Source organism: Notolabrus celidotus, chromosome 11 (genome assembly GCF_009762535.1).
Source record: "Notolabrus celidotus isolate fNotCel1 chromosome 11, fNotCel1.pri, whole genome shotgun sequence".
Classification (NCBI taxonomy): Eukaryota; Metazoa; Chordata; class Actinopteri; order Labriformes; family Labridae; genus Notolabrus; species Notolabrus celidotus.
The window spans coordinates 27,287,700-27,314,358 of NC_048282.1; the positions used below are offsets into that span (position 1 = coordinate 27,287,700).

At 41.8% G+C, this 26,659-nt stretch overlaps 1 protein-coding gene across 2 annotated transcripts in view; it reads right to left on the bottom strand.

The window, feature by feature from the left end:
• Window positions 1-23,330, bottom strand: part of scube3 (signal peptide, CUB domain, EGF-like 3) — a 96,210-nt gene extending 72,880 nt beyond the window's left edge. For both annotated transcript variants that reach the window (XM_034695239.1, XM_034695238.1), the window contains exon 1: window positions 22,986-23,330. In XM_034695239.1, the coding sequence (XP_034551130.1) occupies window positions 22,986-23,085 (100 nt within the window). In that variant the 5' untranslated portion in view covers window positions 23,086-23,330. The remainder of the gene's footprint in view (window positions 1-22,985) is intronic.
• Between the last annotated feature and the right edge of the window lie 3,329 nt (window positions 23,331-26,659).

Here is a 26,659-nt window from a genome sequence, read left to right on the forward strand (position 1 = left end):
ATGGTTGTACATCCAAAAACATGAATCACATTGTTAGTAGATCTGTTTTTTGAAGCCTGATACCCTGACTAACCCTCACCCTAAACTGAATGTTCCTTCAATAAAGATCTGTCGGGTTTGTTTCTGTACATATTGTTATGTGCTGGACAACGTTCAGTAAGAAGGTGCGGGACAGTTGTGGTTCCTCTACTGCTAAGTTTCCACAAAGCCGTTTAATGATGCAAATTCTCTGGTCCCCCTGCTCTATATTGATTTACATTATGTATGAACAATGTGAATCCTCAAGAAGAGCAGCCTGGGTCTTTTCTCCCCGCAGACTGTCTTCCAGGATTAGAGCAGGAGAGGCCATGTGAGGAAGTGTTTTTCAATAGAGGAGGCATTAATCACAACAAAATATCTGTCTCATTGTCAGGTTACTTGGTGCCAAGCCACTGTAGTCATTAATATTCATTATGACAGAAACTCAAAGAGTATCTCTTTTTGTTTTGTTATTAATGTTCCCATCTGGAGCATCAGTTCGATTCATCTTGCAAGGTTGCCGAGTCTCACTATCATACTTAAAGACACAAACACACAATCTCAGACTCACAAACACACTTTTCAAACATGCCTGAAGACACAAACTGCAATTAGGAATAAAAAATTGACAGCTTGAGACATAGGTTGAACCAACAAAGAAAAAAAACTTGTAGGTACACAAATAGCGCAGAAAAACTGAAAACTGTACATCTTACTTTCCAGCACAACTCTGTTTATTTTATTTTATTAAGTTTCATTTGTAAACAGAACAGTTTGATGCTTTTATTGCCTCCGGCAGTTGTTGAGGTGAAAAGAGCGACAACAAATATAACACTGTAAGTGCCTGTGACATCGTGCAAGAGACATTTTATGATACCTAATGAATTTCAAATGATGACGGGGGCAGATGATGAGCATTTGGGATTTGAAAAGAACAAAACAACCTTGTTTTACAAAAAACTGTAAAATTATGTAATAGAATAGAATAGAATAGAATATATTTATTGTCATTGTCAGAAGTAAAACGAAAATTAAGTGAAATCTGATTTCAGTGCAAATAGATAATATGAAAAAAATATGTGATAAGAAAAAAAAAAACACAAGACAGACCAACCTACACAAACATCTACATTGGACATTCATTGCACAATTCCCTTAGGCAAGATATCACTGTACTGGATTTGTGTTTTAGCAGCGTTCAGTGCAGTGATGGCTGTGGGGTAGAAACTGTTTTTCAGTCTATTTGTCCGAGTTTTCATGCACCTGTACCTCCTGCCTGATGGCAGCAGTTCAAACCAATTATGACCAGGTTTGCGATGGGTCCCTGCACTATGTTTTGGGCTCTCCTGAGGCAGCGGGAACTGTGAAGTTCTTCCAAGGAGGGGAGAGGGCAGCCGATGACCCTCTGAGCCACCTTTATGACCCCCTGGAGCGCTTTCCTCTGCCCCACTGTGCAGCTGGAAAACCACACGCAGAGACAGTAGGCCAAGATGCTCTCTATCGCGCAGCAATAGAAGGACACCAGCAGTTTTTGAGGGATGTTGTTCTTCCTGAGAACTCTGAGGAGATAAAGTCTCTGCTGGGCCTTCTTCCCCACTTCAGTTGTGTTTGTGCCCTAAGTCAGGTCCTCTGTGATGTGGACTCCCAGGAAGCGGAAGTCCGACACCCTGTCCATGCAGACCCCACCTATGAATAAGGGCTGGATGTCATTTTTCTTTCTCCTAAAGTCCACAATGAGCTCATTCCTCTTGGTCGTATTAAGACGCAGATTGTTGTGCTACACAATCCCATCAACTGCTCCACCTCCACTCTGTAGGCAAAATTGTGCGAAAATGTCCCCAAAAATCAAACTTCAATCTCTAAAGGTTGGCAGCAGCTAAAGGCTGATTTATACTTCTGCGTCGAATCGACGGCGTAACCTACGCCGTAGGTCCGCGTAGCTCCCGTACCTACGCAGAGGCCTACGCACGTAGCTGACGTGCACCTCCTCCAAAAAGTAACTACGCGTAGAGCCGACGCGGACCGCAAGCTCTGTGATTGGTCCGCTCGACGGCTTTGTCTTTCCCGCATTCACAGCACTTCCGGGGTCCCGGACATCGGCCACACATCGGCCGTGTATTTCATCTCCTCCTCTCTATTCTTCATGTAATCATGTCTGTATGATAAACAGCAACATGTATCAGCTGTAGATTAACATAACACGCTCTGAATCGATGTGGAAAAGTAAACAGAGATCGTAGCGGGACCGGAAGCAGGCGACCGGCTATCAGAGAGACCGCACTGCCCTCAGGCGTTTCGGCGGAGAATTGCTGCGCGACACAAACACACCGACGCAGAAGTATGAGGGGCTCTCATGTCCGCGTCAGCCCCTGCTGCGTAGGGCGACGCAGAAGTATAAATCAGCCTTAAGTCTCCATTCATGCTGGAAATTAGCATATTGAAATCAGCTTCACAGCCTGAGAAAACTGTTTGCCTATAGTGTGCAACCCTTCACACAAGAGACGGAAATTCTGGGAAGAGTTTAGACATGTTATTTGTGATGATAAAAACCTGACAAACACATAACACACCCACATTCCCTTTGCCTGTGGTAAAAGCTGCACAAAATGAAATAAAAACAAATCAAGAAATCCTGGCCCACAAACTACAATAGCCTCCGTCTGTCAAAGCATTGTTTAAAAAATCCACCCATAAGAGTGACTTGCAGAATTTCAATAGACACATGGACAACAAACGCTAAATGTGCTGGTGTTGTTGGAAAGCCAACATGTCTCCGCCGTGGAAATAAACATGTCAGAATCAATATATCCTTTCTGTTCACTCCAGACGATGATCCTCTGAACACTGAGCGTGTTCAGTAATGCTGCCCTGGTAATTGACTCATGCCCATGATGAAAGATTTTTTTTGTTTTTCATTTGAGAGGCTCTTTCATTCTTTTGTGTTGAGGAATCACAGTTGTCGGGAACAAGTCAAGGCAGCAGAGGATGAAGCCGGCGCTTCTAGACAAGGATGGATAAACAAAGTCAAAACAACAAAACCCCAGAAGAAAGAGATGTTGGGCAATGCTCAGAAGTTTAAACTGTTTCCTCTGGTGGATGTGTCATTTTGAATATTGCTGCTGTTAGGGCTCTCATCTGGTTAATAGACTTGAGCACATTAAGCCACAAATTGCTTAAGTCTGTGTTTAAACCCACTGACATTCCCAGAATATTGAATCCAATGATTTTGTTGGATGAAACAGACAACAATGAAGAATGTTTTCGTTCTCCTGAAAGGGATTCACCTCAATAAAACCTTAAACTTTGTCAAACAAAGGCCAACCAACAGATCTGTTGGAGAATCACTGATATAACTGTATTAACAATATATGGACCTATTTAAAGCTCCTGCACAAACTTGTCTGGTTATGAAACAGACCTAAATTAAAACAGTTGTACCTCTATAACCTACAAAAGCAAACAAATCCATCAGCATTCAGGTAGACAACTTCTCCGTGGTTATCTTTAATGTCTAAAACCACTGCCAGGGGGTAGGTGTCAGAAGAAGAAATCAGCTGCAGCCTTTTTTCCACAGCAAAGATTCTTGTTACGTGATACATTTGACTGTTAAAGAAAGCAAGATGAGACCAACACATGTGCAAGACAAAATCAGCAACAAGATAGATTGTGCTACTTTGTCCACAGCGGGCACCAAAATCAACTCAAACCAAAAGTTCCTCAGAGGAGCTTTAATTTTTGATCAATCAAGTCAAATTATGCTGAAAAAAATCAGGCATGCACGACAGATATATTTTAGCTGACATTGATAACCGATACAGATAACCCTGTGCATGTACTAATGTCTTTTTCATGTTGGCCGTTCAAACTATGCACACTCACTGGAATGACATCAGAAGTCCATATGTCTGTGGTAAAACTAAGCGGCAACCTCAAACTATGAAGCCCATGCTTCAGAAGTGTTATAAACTGTAATTCATTGAAAATCCACTTGAGGCTGGCTGCAGAAAACCACACCGGAAACCACATACACACCAATTCAAAAAAGACGATCTTTGCAGCATTAATAAATAAGTTTACATCCTGGTTCAAAAAACGGCTTGGATCTACGTAGCTAATTTCTCTATCGGCACACACTATACAGGAGGGTTCATTTTTTTCTAACGTGACGTTTCAGAAGACATTAAGATTAAGAGTTTTTGCCCAAATAAGGACATGACTGACTTGACTACCAGTCTGAAACACATAGATGTTGGCTAGGAGGCTCAAACTCTGCCTCTTTACATCACACTATGCCTGGTTGAGTTCCACATTTTCAATATGGCTGCCACCGTCGATTGGCCTCAAAACAGCGCTCAGGAACAGATGGGTGACGTCACGGATACTATGTCCATTATTTATTGGTAAAACTCATGTCACTGATATTGTCAATCGGAGTGTGAATGTGTGTCGACATCACAATAAGTCTGCACAGTAGTGGCCACCTGGGATACTGTTTCAAATATTACTGTGCTGTAAATTTGGTGATTATTTCATTAATTGCTTTAGCTTTGGTTGCCTCTGGTTAAAATTCTGCTGTTCTCAGATGCCTGTTAAATGGCATTAAAGCGCATGTAGTTTTTTAATACTAAAGCTAGCTGTGGCTACTACTGTTTTGCATTTCTTCAATACATCTTGGTTGTGATGACCGCTTTTTATGTGACTTAGAAGATGTGCCATGTTAAAACTTCAAGACTTTTTCCTTCTCTCTGAATACTGGCGACACGTTTCGCAAAATACAATCTGAAACTGTAATAAACATCCACACTGGTGACGCCATATTACTCTTTTGTTAGCTTTTTGCGACTGCACTTGTTCTTCTTCCATGTACGTAATGACCAATCTGACCAATCTGTAGGCTTGTTAATAAGTAAACAAAAGCAACTTTTATCAGTTGTTCTTATTTGATAAAAGAGAATGACTGGAATAATAAATACCAATAAAATGATCCTTTTATCAGGCTGTTGTTCTGTACATCCCTATAAAAAATGCTTGGGGTTATTTGGAATTGGTTTCATCATATAGTTTCTCCAGCTCACCTCTATTATTTTTAATACTCTCAGCCCTGTCTGGAGCACATTCAGATGGGAATCACAGCACTGCACTCATTCCCTCTGCCTGATGTTTTTTTTTAATAACATAACATATCCTTTATTTAAGTTGTTTGCTTGTCAGAGTGGTGTTTTAGCTTCTTTGAGAAGACAGTGCAAAATCTGTGCACATTTACACAGACAACGCCACTTTATATGTCATTATATCACCCGGAATATTTGTAAAATTCAATATCAGTCCTAAAAGTCCAAAATCAGTAAGGCCCTAGTGTCTCACTCATAAATTTTTTGCCCCATGCTCATGATTCAGCAAAGCGGACTTTAATGTTTAGATTGTAAAGGTAGGCTTGCAGGGTTAAATGGCATATAAATAGTCTTTTTTATAATTGTATTAAATTTCCCAGACAAAACAACCTTTGAGGTTAAAGGGAAATTCAATCTAAGAAGCCATTAGTGCGTTTATTCCAAAGTTTTCTGAACATGTTAGTCAGAGTTACTGGCTAAGGGCTACTGGCCGAGGGGGTGAGACCCTGTCAGAGGTGCTTTTCCTCTCTAATTTATTGGAAGGTCCTGGGATAAGCAGGGTATTTAGCTGAGCCCGGCTGGAGGGGGTGTTAGCCAGAATAAGGCTCAGAGAGGAGAGCGCTGGTGTGTGGGAGAACTGTAGGGCTGGAGGTGTGTAGTTCAAACATAGGGTAATGTTTACTTTGAGTGTTGAGACCCTCGCTGTTTGCTTTGCCCAAAACCTGCCCCCCCTCCAACCCATCACCTTTCCTTTGGAGACAGAAATAGCCTGAGTAGAGCTGGGACACCCATAGGTGTAGCTTTACTCTCACTGCCTGTGGCCAGCTTTAAAATAAGAATAAAAAATACGGACCAAATGATGCATTCAATTGGCAAAAAGGTATTCATCTGAGTATTCCTGGTAGAATGATTTGGTGCACATTTAAACAGATGGTGTTACACTCGAGAGACAAAACAAGCTCTCCTGACAAAGACATTTTCAGACGATATCCGTCCCTTGCGGCAGAAGAGGAAGGGTGCTGGGTTCAGTTCCATAAAAAGGTGTTCATGGGATCACAGCGTATGTCGTACTCTGTATAATTACAAAGCAGCAACTATTGTAATTATCTATCTTAGAACCACAATTACACTATACTTAGGGGTTGTGGTTGAGCAGGATGGGGTTAAGGTCAGGATAATTACTTTACGCACAGAGTAACTGAGTCTGTTTGGCTGTGCTGCATGAAAACAGACTTGTTACATCTCTTTTATCCTTCTTCTGTCAACGACCCACTTGATGATGTTCGACTCTTAAACAGCATGTGTTGTTGGGCCCAGGTCTATCAAAGCTGTTCCCTAATCCCTATAATAACCCCAGCTCTATTATTCTGTGTTACACTAGATCAGATTAGGCATTCATAAAGCCACAGATTCTTGTTGTGACTTGGCTGAGGAACGGAAAGTCAAAGTCAATAAAGTCCTTCACCATCGGAAGTAAAATCAATTCATGATTCTCAATAGAGTTGCGTGTTGAGGCTCCAAGCCTTTTACTTCTGCTAACAAACAAGTAAAAAATGACTAAGCGCTTTTGTTTGGTGGCATGCTCTACCAACAGGTTAAATAACCAAAAACTAAGTGAAAAAAACCAAAAATGGATCCAGGTAATGAGACTTAAGTCATCAGCCGTAAGACTGGGAAAACTGATCCTGACACTTGGTGATTTGACCAGACCATTAGTAGCAGTTAAATCTATACCGAGCTTGATTGGGTAAATTGATGATCTTACCTAAGGATTTTATGACATAGCAATTCATATGTTAATATTTAAGGATGTATTTCATTTTGGGTCATTCAGTGGCAACGGTTCTCAAGACAAAGAAGACTGGGAGAAGGAGCACTGACACAAACATACAATATGACACCTTACCTCTTTCCTTTAAAGCTCCTGTGATGAGTTTTCCACTAGTTATAAAATAGACTGAAGTTAATACTAATAAATATTTTAATGGCTAAAACCACTGTAGGTGTCAGAGGAAGTGATTAACGGCACGTAGCTGAAACAGCCTTTGTTTACATTTTTCAAGCAAGATTTGACAATTAAAAGACAACAGGATAAGGTTGGGTTTTTTTAAATAGCACTTTTTAAAATGTATGGAGCAAAATCAGCAAAGAGATGAGAAGTACAGTTTTGACCACAGGGGTACAGAGGTGTTCCTATAAGTTCCTCATAGGAACTTTAATTAGTAAATGGTAAATGGACTTGTACTTATATAGCGTTTTCCTAGTCTTTCTGACCACTCAAAGCGCTTTTTTACACTACTCGTCACATTCACCCATTCACTCACTGATGGTAGAGGCTGCTACTGTATATAGTAAGGGACCATCAGTGTTAACTAGGGATGCATTGATCCTACTTTTTAGGTCTCGATATCGATATCGAGACCTGGGCTTTAGTATCTGCCGATACCGATACTAGCCGATCCGATCCTGATATTGATTTAACAATCTCTATTCCTTAATGTCTCTGCCCCAGGCGCAGGAGTTTAAGTATCTCGGGGTCTTGTTCACGAGTGAGGGGAAAAGGGAGCGGGAGATTGACAGACGGATCGGGGCGGCGTCTGCGGTGATGCAGGCGCTGTACCGGTCTGTCGTGGTGAAGAGAGAGCTGAGCCAGAAGGCAAGGCTCTCAATTTACCGGTCAATCTACGTTCCGACCCTAACCTATGGTCACGAGCTGTGGGTAGTGACCGAAAGAACAAGATCGCGAATACAAGCGGCTGAAAAGAGCTTTCTCCGCAGGGTGGCTGGGCTCAGCCTTAGAGATAGGGTCAGGAGCTCAGACATCCGGGAGAGGCTCAAAGTAGAGCCGCTGCTCCTCCTGATCGAGAGGAGCCAGATGAGGTGGTTCGGGCATCTGGTTAGGATGCCTCCCAGACCTCTCCCTGGGGAGGTGTTTCGGGCATGTCCGACTGGAAGGAGGCCATGGGGAAGGCCCAGGACACGCTGGCGAGACTATGTCTCTCAGCTGGCCTGGGAGCTCCTCGGTATCCTCCCAGAAGAGCTGGTGGAAGTGGCCAGGGAGAGGAGTGTCTGGGCTTCCCTGCTGAGGCTGCTGCCCCCGCGACCCGGACCCGGATAAGCGGAAGAAGATGGATGGATGGATGGATGGATATTCCTTAATGTGAGGATAGAATCATGTTTGGCAACTTCAGGCTTTTCTGACTTTGTAAACTCAAATAAAATAAACATTTTTAAACTGACAGTATTATTAGTCAAGAGATTATAAATGTGTACCAGCAGTTTGGTGAGTTAATCTTCATAACCAACAGATATCACAATACAACTTTAAACCTCAGCAGTGGATAAGAGGAATTCAATATTCTGTATAAAAAAAAATGCTTCAAATGAGAAAATACAAAATATGTCAACGTAGTGTTTCCCACTGAGATAAATAGATCTGCCGTATGGATCGTCACTATATATCGTCCCCTTGTCCCCGATATCCGATCTAGCTTTTTGGGTCCGATCTAGCCGATATCCGATACCAGGATCGGATCGGTGCATCCATAGTGTTAATGTCATTCATACACATTCGCACACAGCTGAACAATAGAGGAAGCAATTTGGGGTTCAGTGTCTTGCCCAAGGACACTTCGGCATGTGACTGCAGGAGCTGGGATCGAACAACCTGCCTTCCGGTTGATAGACCACCGATTCACAGCTACAGCCGCCCCGTTCTAATTACTGAGAATAATTAATGTTTAGGCTTGCACCAGGCATTTAGTCAGTATTTAATCCTTGGTTTCATATTGTGGTGCCATTTAAAAAAAAGAGTGAGATTGTGAAACTTTGCACTTTCTTTGTTCAACTACAGTTGTCCCTACCAATCACTGCTTTCTGTCTGTGTGATACTATTGATGAAGGTGCTAGACTTCTACTTCCAGTAACGAGAATCTAAATAGCTGTTTCTCGAGCTCAATCAATGCTATAGAGCTGTTGCTCGAACTCATTAAATCTCTCCTCAGTTTTACAGTTCCAGCTAGCAGTAAACAGCATCATTCCCCTTTTCTTCTTTTAAATGTGAACAGGCCTTCATCTGTTGGTTGTGATCTTATATTTCTGAACCTGACATAAGCTAAACCTGAACTGCGAGGCCTTAAAAATCAACACAACTGTATTTATAAGTACCAACATATATATATATATATATATACATATATATATATATATATATATATATATATATATATATATATATATATATATATATATATACTATACTATATATACTATAATCTGCTTAAACTCTTTGAATATTTACAATATAACAACATTGAAATGAGAATCTACATCAAAAACCTTACAATGGGGCATAATAATGTAACTGGATGGATGTAACTTTAATCTGGAGCCAGTGGACACGAGGTTGTAGAAAGGACAGGAACTCATAGTCCCTGCACTAACACAGCACTCAGTGAAAATGTGAATTTTCAGGATGTGCAGCAAAGCAGACAAAAAAAGGTTTTGATGAAATGCAGACGTCAACATGAACACAAAATTTAGCATCCCTCCCAACTCTTGCCAAAATCCCCTTCAGCTAATGAAGGGACACTCTGTTGGCTGTCCAGCAGGCCTCTAAAAAGTTGTGAATAAAAATATCCACGGCTTCCATTTGGGATATTTACACTCATCCTTCACACACTCTAAATGTTTAGGAATCATAACCACTGACTGATCCTGTGCTTTCAGAAACTGTGATCAAAACTTCAAACCTCCCGGGGCCCTCCCTGCTTATGTCCACTGACCACCAAGCCTCAGATTAATCTGAGAGCCAAGGGAAAATGAACAAGAACATGCAGACGGAATTAAGCAGAGAAATATCAGGTTCCCAAATGCACACGTCTGCAGATGTTCATTTCATTTTTTTATCATACCTGTGTCTATCACGTTAAAATGTATGTGTTTGGGTTTTATAGGACAGTGACTATAAGGCTGACCATGCTGTGTTTCACAAATTAAGATTACTTATGAGGTAGAACTAGTGAGTGAGAGGAAACAGTTTGTAAAAGTTAAAAACAAATAAACTCTGGTGATGTCAGGAAATGAAAGATGCTGCTTAGTAGAATCGAGGGATACTTAGGATTCTGTGTTTTTCAAGTTTGACCTACCACAGAGGGCTTAACGGGATGGATTGGATTTGTTAAAGCGTAGTTGTATGAGGTACTTGTTAATAGTTATTGTATTAGCCACAACTGATGCTAGTCAGCTCGGGCCCCTTTGTCTAGAAAGCGGAACAGAAGCTAGCCAATCAACTGCTGCAAACAGGGTCAGCTCTACCAAGAAACTCTGACCCTAACACTGATGTTGGTGTAATTGCACGCCCTATTTGGACATTTTTCAAAGTTTTACTTTGCGTTCTGAAAGTCCATTCATGGAGCACCACTTTAGCATAGTTGGTAGAGCAAGTAGAGAGAAAATGCAGTCCTCAACGCACTGGTCTTATGATCGATTCCTAGTATGAGGTGGTGCACGTCAGTCCCTCTCTCTCTGCCTACATTTCCTGTCTCTCTCAAGCTGTCTTATCAAAATTAAGATAAAAGCCTTAAAATAACAAACAAAAAAAGATCAGCACCTCAAACAACCCTACTTCTACCAAATCAAGCTATCCCAATAGAATCACAACTTGTGAAATATGTTGACCATTCTTTTTTAAAGGGATATTCAGTTTGCCATCAGAAACCCCCATTCTTTTGGCACTATTTTCGGCGTGTATCCGTGCTCATGCAGCGGAAGAACATAGGTTTGCGAGGTGTGCCTGAAAAAAGTATCAAAAGAAAGGGGTTTCTGACTGCCAACCGAATAGCTCCAATTTTTTCTACTGGTGCATGCATTTGCATGAGTGCCTGGACCATATTTTCTTAACTTTAGCGAAATTATGCGAAAGAGGTGTCCCTGCCCCCAGAGAATTATAGCCTAGCTTGCCTGCCGGTCATCTGGGAATTTTCACATTAAAGGGGAAGAGCTCACCGGCACTCATTGTGGCTAGCAGGAGCCTAGTGTAATGTAACTCATACAACCCCACTTCAAAAAAACTGAAATATCCCTTTAAGTTATGTTTCAGGTTCCCTGTGAGTGGTCCAACTTTGTAGAAATACTGCATTGACGGCTGACCTCCATGCCCACGAATTAGTAAAAATAACAGGACTGTGATGATTTTTATAACTTAATTATCGTATCATTTTCTTGATGAATTGTGTTTTAAATCCTTTAAAAACAAAAAACAATCCATTTCATTGTGCCATGATGCAAGACCAAGAAAAACAGCCACATCTCATTACTGAAAGACATCAAAGTCTGTTTTTGTCCTTTTGCTTGGTTCAATCAGTTCAATCTGTACAAATACATTTTCTTTGGATTATTCATCAATTCATCATTCTATTTTAAACACCCTATCATAACCAACATCAAACTCTTATTTCTGGCACACAGTTACAGCTTCCTCAATCAGAGATTTGGCACTATAACAAAGAGAAGCACTAAATTAGTTCCCCCCTCTGGGACTGACTAAGTATTATGACCTTACATTACTGTATATTGTGGGTTCTTTTCATTTCCAGGGGAAGAGAAAGTGGGAAAAAAGAAGCGTATAGAGGCAAATGTGAACCTGTGAAATTGAAAAGGTTTTTAAGCTTCTTCAGACAAAAGCAATAAAAAACAACAACCAACAGCATCTAAAGCGCATTTGTTACATCGCCATCATGAAAGTCTACCAACTTATGCCCTAACATCTGATCTTTGTATCTGCTTCTTCAGTTCATGAATTCTTTCGGGGTTGCTTTTTCATGTAATTTTTAACAAAACTCACAGTGGTGAGCCTGGAGACTGCAGGGTGGTCACATGACCTCACCTTGTGTCATTTATAAAACATCTCTTCAGGCTCAAACTCTGAATAAATGATGGACATTCTCTGATTTGGATCACAGAGCGAGCATCTGGTGCCGTGCTTTTTTCCTTAAGCTTGTGTGGCCTTAACAGACTCTGACTCACAGACCTCGTGACCACCTCCTGTAGAAAAACACTTATTACAGTAATTAAGGGAATCATGGAGCAATACTAAGTGGGTGCAGAGAGAAGCTGACATGACACAGTCTTAAGTGTTAGATGTCTAATATATACCACACTGAGAAATTGGGCATAACATATAACCGCTTCCTATTGGCAGCCGAAGTGACAGGAAGTTCATTTGAACCTTTAAAGGAATCTTTCAGCATACATGGCATGTGTCCTCCACTGTTAATGACTTCTTGGCCTCATACTGAATATCTTAAATACGGGAAGGGTGGCACTCCAGTCCAGCTATATACCTTATATTTATACAGCCATAGCTAACTGACATGACACTCTCCCCTCTGCACACAGCAATTACATTCATTGGTGGCTGCTTTAACCAGTTACTGTACCAACTATAAAGATGGCAAGGTAGCAATTACAGCACAAGTGTGATATTTTTAGTTGTTTCCTGTCAAACGGAGGTATAAAGTGAATGGTTCTCTGTGTAAGCTGTGAAGCAGGCATTAAGTACTACAGCTCAGAAATGTGAAGCTCAGCAGGCCTGAGCTGAGTGTATGTAGGCTTCATTGAAATGCTGTGAGACAGCACAATCACTCCATGTAAACATCTCACTTATACAGACACATTAAATACTTAATGGCCTCTCCATCACCACTCCTACTGTATTTCATTCAGACTGCTTAAAGGGGTGACAGAGAAGAAAACATAACATCTGTAGATTCTTACTCCACGTATAGAAAGGAGGTGAAAATGTGAGGACATTTTGGGCTTAACTTTTTCTTGAAAATGAAAAATACAGATCATAAGCCGTCAAATGGCCTGCAGTCTTCCCAAAATTATTTCAGAGTTGTAACAAGTCAGTTAGTTATAAACAGAGATTTTGGATGTTGGGCGTTAAACAATAATTATTTTCATTGTAGAAGTTTTTTCTTGATAAAACATAATTCATTGTTTTGTCTATATAATCTCTGCAAATGATATACAACACCCCATAATTTTTTGTTTGGCACAGCTGAAACTGACATCCTTAATTTCCTGCTTTGTCCAAAACTGTCAGTAACCCTGAAAAGTAAAGTTTAATATCATAAATGACACTTCAAAAGTCCTTAAAGTTTTTGCATTCTTGCTTGAAAAATTCTTCATTCTCTGTCCATCCTCTGATTACTTAAGCACTCATAAGATGTCATCACGCTCACTATAATTATGATCGTTATTTTTAAAAGCTACAGTAAAATTTTGGTCGACATCGCCTTTCAGTTTTTCTTCATCCAGATTTTAAACTGTCAGCCATCCGTCAGCATATTTTCCCCAAATTTGGTAGTATGATGACTTGAATTATAGACTCAATTCAAAATGGACCCTGTAATTAATCTGTGCAGCACCATGTCACGTCTGGAAACTCTGAAAAGGCTTGTGTAATTATAAAAGTATAACAGTGATGACATTTTGTATTTTAAAAGAAAGTTAAAAACTTGTGAAAAAATGTCTTTCCATCGACAGACACCCACTAAGATTACTAGCTGATACAAAGCTTTTAATTGTCTGTTCATTTAGAGGACGTGCTTCTAAGTTTGTGGATCAGCTATGAAACTCCATTCTCCCATCTACAAAGCCTTGTTAGGCGAACAACTTGGAACTAACTTTTCTGTTCTGTAGGGACCAGAACCCTCGTTAGCCTGACCTGAGGATCTTTGACCTTAATCGTTAAATTGTAATGCATGTTTTGGTTAGTGGTGAACCAGCCAGATCCCTTCTGCACATGCTCCACCAGCGTAATATGTCAGAACTTGTCTAGGCAGTATTGTGACTTCACATCTCACAATGGGTGGACCATGGAGGCACGGTGTCCAAATTAACATACAGTCCATGAAAGAAAGGTATGTTCAAAGACCTCCAGAGATGCAATGATAAGTCAGAAATTAATCACCAACTATTATGACAACGGATGCTAATTCATTGAGTATGGAGCAATTGATTGTCAAAAACATTCTCAAGCACACACTTCTTTTGTGATTTTCCATCAGGTGATGGATAACACACATGTGGTCTCATATTATATTCAGCGATCAGGGTGAGGTTTTAAGTTAAAATCATGTTTCAATGCAAACCAACTGGTTAAAGGTGTTTCACACAGCAGAGACGCTCAGCCAGCCACTGCACCAGGTCTCCTCAAGCTCTTTTTTGAGGGGCAAAATACGGCAGTAGCTCAGGGATCCATAGGGATTTCGCTTGGGAACCGGAGGGTCACCAGAGTTCAGGTCCCAGTATGGACGAAGTTTGGCAAGTGGACTGGTGGCTGGAGAGGTGCTGGTCCATTTGCCTGGCCACTGCCAAGGTGCCCTTGAGCAAGGCACCAAACCCCCAACTGCTCAGGTGGTGCTGGTTGATGGCAGCCTCCTCACTCTGACATCTCTCCAAAGGCATAGAATGTTTTTATGTATATATATCAAACTACTGTATGTGGATGGCATGATCAAAAAACAACACAAGTGAAAAAATTTAATTCACCCCCCCATGGGGATTAATCATCTATGAGCAATGCAAATATGTCTGCAGAACAGCATCATCAGTATTATCTGAGCAGGTGTTTGTGCCGCCAGACCGATTGTGACCTTGTTGCCCTCCTGAGGGACATCCGGCTGTGTGGAGATGCTTATTTTTTCTCAATAAGAAACATTGTGAGTCTGAAATATTTTTCTGTTCAGTTCTCTTGTTGCAGCATTACACTTTTATCTATTTGAGCATCACGCTATACGACTATATGTCTGCTGAGATTACTTTAATGAGCCTGCTCTTGCATGTTGATATTCAGCATGTATTACAATTTATTGGCCTCTATATGTTCTTTAGTTTTTGGTATTGATTTTGTCATAGGAAAAAAACGTTTTTTAAAAGATTAAAAGATAATTGATCGTTAACATTTCTAAAGATCAATCACAGAGGACTCTTTGAATTTGCATCCCTTATTCTTATGACTAATTCAAGGGAGACATGTCAAAATGTTATGGCTTCTATCTCTCAAATCTTGGTTCCTTTGTTCTTTATTTTCATTGTAAACCAAACATCTTTGGGTTTAAGACTGTGACTCCAACAAAGAAGGACGTTTCAGGACATAAGGCCCTCTGGGAGCTTGTGATGGGCTTCTTGCTATATGATGAAATCTTATGAACCAATTAATCAATCTTTTCTTTTGAACATAATTGGTACATTAATTGATTGATACCAATAATCATTAGTTGTAGCTCCGATGTCTGTATGATTTATGGTGTAATAATTTCAAACAAGACAGCACAGCCCGTTCTTGCCATTAATCAGCGCTGTAGGCTATTAAGAGTCTGCAGTAAATATATACTGTATAAGGAGTTCACAGGGGGTGATTAAACACTGCAGACAGTACTTTGGTTTTTCCCATGCCTCTGTCCATTGAGGAAGTCTCAAATTCACCCCGTGAAGTCATCCCTCTTTCTACCCAGAATGCACTGGCCAGAACCCACCAAATAAATAACTTGGCTTTTTTCATCTGGACTCCTTGATGTATTGGGTTGGATTTTTCCATTACTAAGCAGAATAAGAGCATTCCCTTTCACTTCCAGCAGTCTCTAAAGCTGGCGCTCACCATCAGGAATGTAAACACACACAGTCTGTAAACAAGGCTCTCTCTAACCCCCAACCCCCCTCTGACAACACTGACCACTGCAGACCAGCCTAATGACGTCCCTCACTGACCCCCCTCCCAAAAAAAAACACTCAAAAAAAGGAGACGCAGCCCTATTATTCACACAAGAGGTCACAGGAGGGAGCGGGGTTGCGGGCCAAATAGGAGGAAGGATGGTGGTTTAGTGTGTTTCAGAGTACAGAGACAGAGATGACAGTCCCTCTGAAATCTTCCCCTGAGTCACAGTATCCCTGATCGTTGAGTAATGAAGCAGAAAAACAAATGCAGGCTCTGTGAGGAGGGGGTTTAGAGGATTAATGATCTAAGAGCCGCTGCAGCTGGCTGAGGAACGGCACTGAAGTTCCTCAGCAAGCCATCAGTGCATATGAAGGGGGCTGTGGAGGTGAGTTTAAGTCTGGAGGGGTCAGAGTGCCGTCAACACTGACTCCATCCTCCCCCGAAATCAACAGGGATGTTGTCAGCACTGTGCCGCATCTGCACGGAGAACAAAGACCTCTGACAGGGTGAGAGGGACGGAGATGGGAGCACAGGAGAATTTTCTAATTTTCACCACAATGCCTCAGTTGAAAGAAACGTCACAGGCCTCATTTGGAACATATTGTTCAGATTAAAGCCTTGAGAAATAAACAGGCTCCCAACAAGCTCCGTACTCCTTACCTCCAAGGGTGAGGGGTTGGAGTTCACACCGGTGCTGCATACAAAGCAGACACGCTGATGTTCTCAGAAAAGTTTTCGGCAATTTGAAACTACATTTTTTCACTTCTCCTTTTGCACAAAAAAAAATGTACAGCTTTGTCAGCCCTGCAACCATTCCAAATGAGGTGACAAATTGTGGTCACAAGGGTCTTGCTGGCTGCTGATAAAGTGATTTTCTGCTGGAGGAAGGGGGGGGGAAAGGTACCATGGCAGAAGGATCTAAACAGCTGATCCCCTGGGGAGCAACAGGGAATCTGCAGAGTCCACGGGTTGGGGTTTTGTTTTGCTGTGACCTAACAGCAGTGCTGCATACAAATTGTGTAAAACAGAATAAGCTGGAGCAAATGCGTGAGGATGGGGAGAGGAAGTTATGCAGAAGTGATTCAATGCAAACTTTAATGCACACATATGCATATATTTTAAGGAGAAATTTGACATATATAAATGTTTTATTGCTTTCTTGTTGAAAATTACATAGATGCTCAACACCAAAATCTGTCTCTTAGATTTTAAAGATACATCTGGCAGCTAGTTAGCTTAGCATCGAGACTGTTAAAAAAGTTACATAATCCACCAACCAGCACCTCTAAACACACGTTTGTTTAATCTGCACAAAAAAAGAACATTCTTATGCGTATGCGTGTGCGTGTGCATGTGTGTGTCTGTGGGGGGTGTGTGTGGTTGGGTGGATGGGTGGGTGGGGGGGGATATGTGTCATGACATTTCTTAACTCTGAGCAGTTGCCAGGCAACCAGCAGATACTCTTGGAAGCAGATTAAACAAACCAAATATAATGTGCTAATTAATGAGCTTCAGTGATGCTGGTAGGTGTGTTTGTAACAATTTTATGAGAGGCTAGCTTTATGTGATATTCTGAGTCATTGTGCTACGCTACACTAACAGCTACTGGTTATAGTATTTTAATTTGCAGACAAATGTAGCGGTCTTCTTATTTAACACACACGAACAAGTGTGCACAAGTATTGATCTCACAATGTTTGGCTTTTCGCTTGAATTGTTGCTGTTAAACTTTTATGTTATACCAGCAAGAAATCAAGCTGTTCATTTCTTGAAACAGTGGAATGATATTTGATTTGCTCTTTGCAGGAATACATCTCATCGTAGCTAATATGCAGCTTGTAATAAAACAAACACTGCAAAGACTACCAGAGGAAATAGATTAATTGATCATTTGAGAAGTCAGATTCCGTCACGGCAGAATCTTTGACACTCTGTTGCAGAGAGGAAACTGTCTCCCTTTGACATTCAAGCAGCCAGGATGAAAGTGAGCGACTGGCCAGAATGAAGGCCCTCCAGCTCGCCGTGGGTCACAGCTTGAGCCGGACAGCTTTGACTTTGCATGTGCCGGTAAACACGGTACTCGCTGCAGTCTGCTTCTTCAAACTGAAACTAAAATGTTTGTATCAAGCCGCAGCTTTGCCAGATTACAGCCAGGGAATTAGAAATAAAGCTGGCATAATAAACCTGAATGTTTTACTTAAAGGATTCCCTGTCTCTAATGGAGCCTCATTTTGGGAGGTGAAAGCACTTCTGCTTGTTAAGTGCACTCATTAACATCCCGTCTAAAATCGCTCATCACATTCATAAACACTTTATTGTCCTTGCAGCATCCCCATAGATCAAAGTCATTTTCATGAATCACACCGCAGCGCTCTTAGACTGGATTATTATCAAGTGTTTTCAACAAGTAATGCCAAGATAATAATCTCTGTGCGCTCTCTGCTGCTCTGTAACAACATTTACAGTGGTACCACAGCACCGCTTGTCAAGCAGACACTTTCTCAGAGTCTGCTGAGTGCTAAAGTGAACACTAGATTGATCCCCCTCCACCCACCCATCAGCCAGTGACCGAGGGCTACCCCGAGGCTCGACCTGCCTCGCGCGCTCTGATCATAACGAGAACACAACTGTCTGACGCCGCATGCCTGCTGCAGAAGAAGAAGACAGACTGAGATGAGCTTGGCTGTTTTCATCAGAACAGAGTACTTCTGGTTCAGGGAAAGGCATATAAAGGTTAAGGCAGCTCATCTGCTTTAATTGGGCCGTGGTCTGGCTCAGACTACCAGAGTTTTGGCTGATTTATAGAAGATTTGACCCCCTTCGCAGTCACATGAGGAATCTGTTTGGGCACCTTGGTTGGTACTGCTTTTCATCCTAGTTTTTCTGGTAATGTGAGAGCTTTAAAAATCCAGCCCGAAACCTTGCCCGAGCTTATAGACTCATCAGAAAGCCCTGATAGCATGAGGCTAGTATGATACACAGGGCTGCAATTCTGAGTAAGTGCTCTTTGTCAGGACTTTCCAAGCTGGACCATTGACCGTAATAAGATGGAGGGGCTATCATGACCTCCTCCTGTTGTCTTAAAAATTAAACCAAAATGCCCCTTGCAACAGGTACTGATATAGCACTGCTGGTGGCGTTTGGAGTCGGAGGACGTGCACTAGAGATTGGCTGGTTGACATCATATCCCTTCCTCAAACCAATAACCAATAACCAATAACCAAAGAAACAGCAAAGGTCCCTCAGGTTGTCATGGTCTACACCATAACAGCTTCCTGACGCTCACTCATAGGAAGTGCAAATTTTTTCAGTATTTATCAAGTTTCCTCTTGCTTTTCTCTGTACTGCTAATCAGGTGCACACAGGGATGCATGAGCTGGCAACAGAGCTGTCAGTGAAACTCTATTTAAAACATCAAACAACCAACTAAACTCCACAGACAAAATAAACACTTGGACAAAATCATCATGATAAGAACTTTATATAATGACAAAAACAATGTTTGAAGAACAAATTTATAACCTGTAGTTTTATGTGAAAGTTTGACCCATTCACCATCTGTTTAAATGGAGGGGTGGGCCTTGCAACCTTTACTACAGCCAAACAGTAAGGGTAACATAATCTGTTTTGGCTTCACTATTGGAGAGCTATCTTGCCGCCAGTCTTTTTAAACAGTCTATGATCTGGACCAAAACTGGGGACAGTCTAATAGGAAACATAACAGTGCTGCCAACGACAATCATTCTAGCAATTCAGGCTAATGTTCGATAACACATGACTGTTGACAGATATTAGACCAATCAGTTAAAGTCGCGCCTTCATTTTTTGCTGAACAGTCCATATTGAGCATGTTTTTGAGCATATATCACCTCCTGGTTATTATTTTCCACAATGCAAGAAACACTACAGAAGGCTCACTTTATTTATTATGTTTACATCTACCTATGGGATCATACAGGACCACTTAATAATCTTAACAATACTGTTATATTTGATGATTTATGTGTCATTACTTTTATTTCTTGTAAAATGAGCATGTTTGGGATAAAGGAGGAGAATATTTGTCGAGTTTGTCTTTACATCAGTTAGGGATTTTGAACCTCTGTGATCAGAGCCTGACCTTACACAGGCAAATAAAACTACAGGAGTCATTCAGAGGTGATCTGTCACTTAAGTCGATAGGTGATCCACTCTGCAGTGTCCTTAACTCCTCAAAGTCACAGAGCATACCGAGAAGGACACTGAAAGACTTTCTTCCTGGCTGACCTGAATACCTCTTCCACCCGCCCGCTGTTAAAAATTACTTTGCCGATTATTTTGCTCCTGTACCTTGGCAGGCAAATGGGGACTTGTGTGTCTGCTTTTTTTTTTTTTTTCAAGACACATCCAGTCTCTGAGGGGAACAGCTCAACAAATATTACTGCAGGAGTTTGTCAGGAGGGTAATGCAGAAACCAGCCTGAGAAAACAAGTGTGAAAACGATGAAAGCCCAAGTGGAGTCGAAATGTTACAGTGTGATGACCGTGGACGATGGTGCCACAGTCTCTGCCAGTCTGTCTTTTATTTAGTGCCACTCCTGCTTTCTACTAAATGCTGTGAGAAGTTCAAGGCCAAAGGGATAGGGATGCAATAAAAGCCCCATTTAAACACTTATTTATGTGGCTTCACATACTGTTTCAAAGAACTGCCCAAATTACCACAGACACAGCCCAGGCTCTTTCTTATTGTCCCAATTACATGTACGCACACATACTGACACTTGCAATGCTAACACACCTGCAACACATTCAGCCCAGTCTACAAAGTAATAAAAGTGACAGGACTGGGGACAATGCAGAAGGCTGTGAATGTCTTTTTTGGTTTGCAGAAATATAAAATAGTAGTCACAGGCTGACAGCAAGGTTTTCCCTGACATGCCGGGTACGATGCAGTCTCTGCTTACGGCTGACAGAGAAAAAGCCTGGCTACTTCATTAAGTGCAAAGGAAAGGAAGCGAGGACAAAGCAAACAAAGCAAGAAAAAGGAAAAGGAAAAGGGTTGAGTGAGTGAGTGTTGGGGGGTGGTGGAGGTGGTGGTGGGGGTAGGGGGGGTGGGGGGGGTCTTCTTCCTTTCCATCTAGAGACTCTCTAAGCATGCAGCATCTCTAGGTAAAAGCCTCCCCGTCACTTGGGCCTCATATTGCCAAGGCAGCTCAGTTCCCACACTGTGTCCAGGGGCCTGGATCTGGCCTGCCTCCCTTGCTCGGGCGGCCCTGCGTCTTTAGACCCCCAGGCTCCCAGAGCAGAGGTTACACCAACACAGCCAGCCACGGCAGCATGTCAGCCCCACACCAACTGTTGCCTTGGTGCCGCCGCATTAACGAAGAGCTCCTGACTCTGTTTCGAGGGAAAAGTGATTTGCCATGACGTCTGTGGCTCCCCTCTTTCCTCTCCTTCTCTTTTCCCTCGCTTGTTGCTGCTCGCTCACCAAGAAAACCCTCCTCTCTTTCTCTCCCTCTCCCTGTCTGTCTCGGCACCCTTAATCTCTCCTGCTTCCCCTGTCTCATTTTTCCCTTCTTTGTCATTCTCTCCACCACATCCTTGAATCTTCCCTCCCTCATTCCACTCCTCTTTCACTCTGCTTTTCTTCTTCCCAGAGTAATGACTGATGCCTGAAACACGGTGCCATGATTAGTCTGACACTGATGAAAGACGAAGAGTCTTGTCTCCAACATCTGTGTTGAATAAATATTGAGCTGACAAATTGTGCCTCTTTTTAAAAGTCATTGTTCATCGGTCTCTGCAGCTTTTCAGAGTTATTCTCAGCACGGAGACTTGTCAGTGCCACAGAGTTGTGACCAACGCCAGGCGCAATATTTATTTAGAGATGGGCACAAAATATGCTTACAAATAACTTGACAAGTGAAATCTGACTACAGAGCTGCTGATAAACAGGAATTGGAGGAGAAGAAGCTGATCAAGTGTCGTCCAGCGCCTTTCACTCAGTGACCAACAAACAGGTGCATGCCATTACAGACCTACACTCATATGGCCACATTCCACGCTACTAGGAAGTGTGTAATTGATGTTGTGGAAAATAAAGTGAGAAAAAAGTAGTTCTAATTGCAAAATGTAAATATTGAGTTTTCCCACAAGTGGGGGCAGACCACCCAGGATGCAAAATAGTCACCCACCCCCTTTCTCTTTTTGCCTCGTCGACCGCCCGAGAGATGTCTTTTTGTGTGTGCGAAACTTCACCGACCACAATCAACACTCGCACACAAACCAATGATGTGTCTTTGCATGCAAATACTTCTGGCAGCTCCAGCTCTGGGCTTGTATTGTGGGGAAATTAAGTGATGAAAACCTGCAGGGGAAGGCTGAGCAGATCAGAAATCAGAGTGTTTAACACACGCTACCCGGTCTTATACTTGCTCCTGCAAGGTGCCAAGAGTTTCTGATTCAGGCCACGCCTGTCTGCTCGGAATCATTTCTCAAGACAAGAGAGCAAGAGGGTGGCCAGCTGGGCAGGACGGCACTGTGGCTGCAGTGTGTCTGACAGACTGAGGCTCCCTCCGTGTGTGTGCATGTGTTACAGGCCGGTGTCAAATACTTGTCTGGACTGTGACAAATGCCTCCTGGTAGTCTCACTTCAAGTACCTGCAGGATCTGCTATGAAACATAACTGTTCACACTGCAGCTTGCAGATCAAAGACAAGTGTTTTTACTGATGACAGATGACTCCATGTGAAACTTAATTTAAGCCTCATTAAGTTATTTTCTCTCCTGACATAGCATAAGCAAGAAGAGCTAAATGAGCTCACTGACAGATGAACAAAAGAAGCAGCAAATTAAAAAGAATGGAAACTTGATGAATCAAGGTCTCAAAAAACTTCCCTAATGCGCTTTTAAATGTCAAAATCTCCTGATTCTTACCTACATAAATACAAGTTGTATTAGTTTACACAACTGGTTTCAATTTTAGAGAAGTGTCACCATTAACAGCTTTCAAAAAGCATCAAACAAATCTATGAATTACAGGCACCAAGCAGTCTGGAAAGATCAGCTTATCTCAAGCCATTTAGGATGAAAAAATAACACATTTTTAAAAAAGCAGGAGAAGAATCAGAGGCTATTTTTGACGTGAAAACTTACCTTGAGTGGTCTTACTTCCTGAAGCTGACTGTTGGACAAAGGCGACCAAGCAGAAACCTACAAATCCAAAGCTGGCGCGGATCAAAGCGTGCATATACATGTTAACTTTCACTGTAGTTGAACACGAGCACTTTGTGAGATCTGCGATGCGCAAAGAGCATATGAAAGGATGTGTGTGCGTGTGTGTGTGTGATGGTATAAAGGTCTCGTGTTATTCCCCGCTGATAGGACACTCTGCGATCCCCTGGCTTCTTCTTCACGCCTTCTTATTTGAGTTTCAAGTGATCGGGGTTGAGGACAGCCCGACAGCGCGGAGCGGAGGAAAGCTTTTCTGTTATCATGTTTCGAGCCAGACCAATGTCAATTTAAGAGAGGGAGGGAGAGAGAGGGGGGAGAGAGAGAGAGAGAGAGAGAGAGAGAGAGAGAGAGAGAGAGAGAGAGATGGAGTGGAGCGGGGTCTGAAGGGGGTGGAGAGAAGAGGAAGCGTCCGCGCGCTGCGCTCTGGACTCCTCCGCTGCTCCTGCTCTCCTCTCACCGCTTTTTTCCCCTCTTTTTTTTCTCTCCTTTTGTTCTGCAGGCCTTTTCACACAGGTGCCGGTTAGGCTAAAAGTGGACCAGGGCTACCACGTGCACACTGGGTCAGGCTCGTGCGATGTCACCTGGCTGATTCCACCTGCGCAAAAGTAGTGGCCAAAACGTCAGCGTGGTTAAAAAAAAAAAAGAGGAACGGCTGAAAAGAGGTGCAGGAGGGCGGATGGGTTTCTAAATGAGTGCGATGGGAAAAATAATAGCCTGGAGATTGCATTTTGCTCTCAGACCAGCAGGCTTGTGGGGGGGGGCACAGTTCACCCAGTCTCGCTAACATACCAATAAGCACCCATTTTCACAGGGTCACAGTGGGTGCAGCGTTAATGTGAGGATGTGTGCAATCTCACTGATGCAGGATCAATGATCTTATTAAAACAGTTCGTCAATAACCAATGTTGACATTAAAAAATATCAAGTCGACAGCCAATTATAAAATAAGTGATTACAAATTAAAAAGGAAGAGAAATAAATGAATCAAAACAGTCTTCATTCTCATTATATCTCTTTGATTGGAGTTAAAAGTTCAGCTTATAGAGCTGAGCACTAAATTAAAAATAAAATATTTTAAAATGGAAATGAAACCTACACTTTTTCTAAGCTTCCACTCATTCTCCTGCATATCATCTTTATTCTAAGGTCAATTGAGGGCTCAAAGCAATTTCATCTCCCTGAATTAGACCCACATTGAGAGCTCAAACCTCAGTGAAGGTACAACTTCATAAAAAACACATGCAATGAATTATAGCTCTGTTGATATTAAGTTATTATGTTGAATGAAAAAGCTCCAGCTGTTCTAAATATTGTCGAAGATGAATCAACTGCTGGTGTACGATAACTAACACAAAGTAATTGTTTACAGGAACACTGATTAAAGCTTTGTCATAATCATCACGGAAAAAAACACAAAACCTGAAAAACAAATTATGTTTTGTGTCATGTGGTTCCAAAACTATAACCAACAGCACATTATCCGCTCGCCTGTATTGATTATTGGGTTTTTCCCTGCAGGAGATTCAGCTCTGCTGCCACATTGGCTCATTGATTTCTGCTCCTGGCTTTGAATAACTAAACCCTGCCTGTTGTGAGGAATCAGTATTATATAGATCTACTTAACAATGTGTGAAGTATAAAGGAAAAAAAGGACAACATTTCCCTCCACAAAATGAGGATGTTAAAAGTTTTGGAGCTTAAGACAGCAAGGCCTTTTAACCCCTGTGTTCAGCCATGTCTGCAGATCATGGGGCACCATTTTCGCACCATTACCACCCAGATCTGAAGAGGAATGAGGCTCGAGGACTTACATGAATCAAAGCAGAGCTCTCTCACAGCCCGCCAAGCTTCTGTGCCACATTTCACAGCCGATGACACATGAAACATTTGTTTTCAGGAAGCGTCCTGCAGAGGAAAAGCATCTGCATACCCCAACACCTGCCGCCTCCTCGGGCATTATCGGCCAAATTAATCAGCTGTGTTGATGCATTTATGTTTGAGTTTCAACGTGCGAGGGAGATTCTACACTATAATTATCACGCCCGTTCCCATGTGTGATTTTTTTTTCTCAATCAGATATAATTAGGACCTCACAAAGAGGCTGATTGGAGATAACAAGTTTCTTCAGATGATGCAGAGAATATTTAACGCACAAGCTGAAAATAGAGTTATTGCTAAAGCCAGGAAGGGAGGAGAAAGGATCATTTTTCATTATCTAACATCTCATCAGAATTTAGTCAGTGCCTTTTCTTTAAAGATTATGTTTCAGAATGTAACTACCTTAGATTTAAAGATTAAACAGTGTAATTTAATACAGTTGTTTTTCCAGAGACTAAGAGGCCTCAGTAAATAAGAGATTCTGTAAAACAGAATAACCTTCTGAGAATCCCTCTTTACATCCACAGAAAACAAAAACAAAACAAAACATGTAAATCCACAGCACAAAGTCAAGCAGCGCGGTGTAATTAAAATAACATCCGTCAGGGATATGGAAATATCCCACGTCCCTGTGTCCAAATCTCCTGGTAATTGTGAGCACTTGTATAACCAAATGAGCTCAGAGTCACTTGGGGAGTTTGAGAAAGTCAGCACACGGGTTGCCACAGAGCCCCAGTTCAAGATCGGTACACTTTTCATGGAAGCACTTCATTAAAGACAGAGGGGCTGTGCACGGGCGTCACACTGAGCACCAAACCGAGCTATTTTTATACCCTCAGACACACAAGGGAAGCCGAGGCCATGTTTAATTTATGATGCTGGTCATGAAAAGGACTTGAGCTACACACTCGCTAAAGAGGAGTGGGAGAGTGTAGAAAGTGTCAGAAGAGCAGCGAAGATCATTCATAGATAATAAGTCAAATGAAGCTGTACGACGTAGCTTTGCAGAGAGAGGGAGAATTTTTTTTATGCAGTGTGTTCATGAGTTTCACTGCAGAGAAGCTGACCGCAACCTGCCAGGGCTTGTTTTGCAGAGAGTGTGTGTGGTACTGTTTGCTTTTTGGATTTAAAGGCAATATCAGTGTGTAACTTTTTTCTTTCTAAATTGCTGAAACGTGGCAGTATTTGGGTCTGAATAAAAAACCAAAGAATATTTTAGTTTTACACATAGACTGTATATGAGAGGAGGATGTATCCACCATAATTTAACCTGTTGTTTTGTGAACCCTTCTTTTGAAGCCACAACTTCATCATTGTTGCCGTCTCCATCTGGTCTCTTTTTAAACTGGAGGTGACCATATCTTAGAAATACTTGGAAACACAATACTGGTGGTAGACAGACAGCTGTGAAAGTGACTTCAATGCCCTGTTTTAATGTTACTTATATAGCACTTTAAATTGGCCGTTCATTTACAATGAGCAGGCTTATCATATGAACATCATGCTTTACCGGAAGACACTTCAAACTAGAAATTATAAACCAAAAACTCATGAGAGCAATGTTTACTAAACATTAATCAGTTGGAAGTAGGGTCACTTTGCATCTGGTTTTCATTATCTCACATTGCTTAGCATTTTTTTTGTGTTATGTGAAATATTATGGCTTATTTGTAGTTGTGAGGTAGCTCTGTTCTACTCTGTTAACACTTTCATTGTTG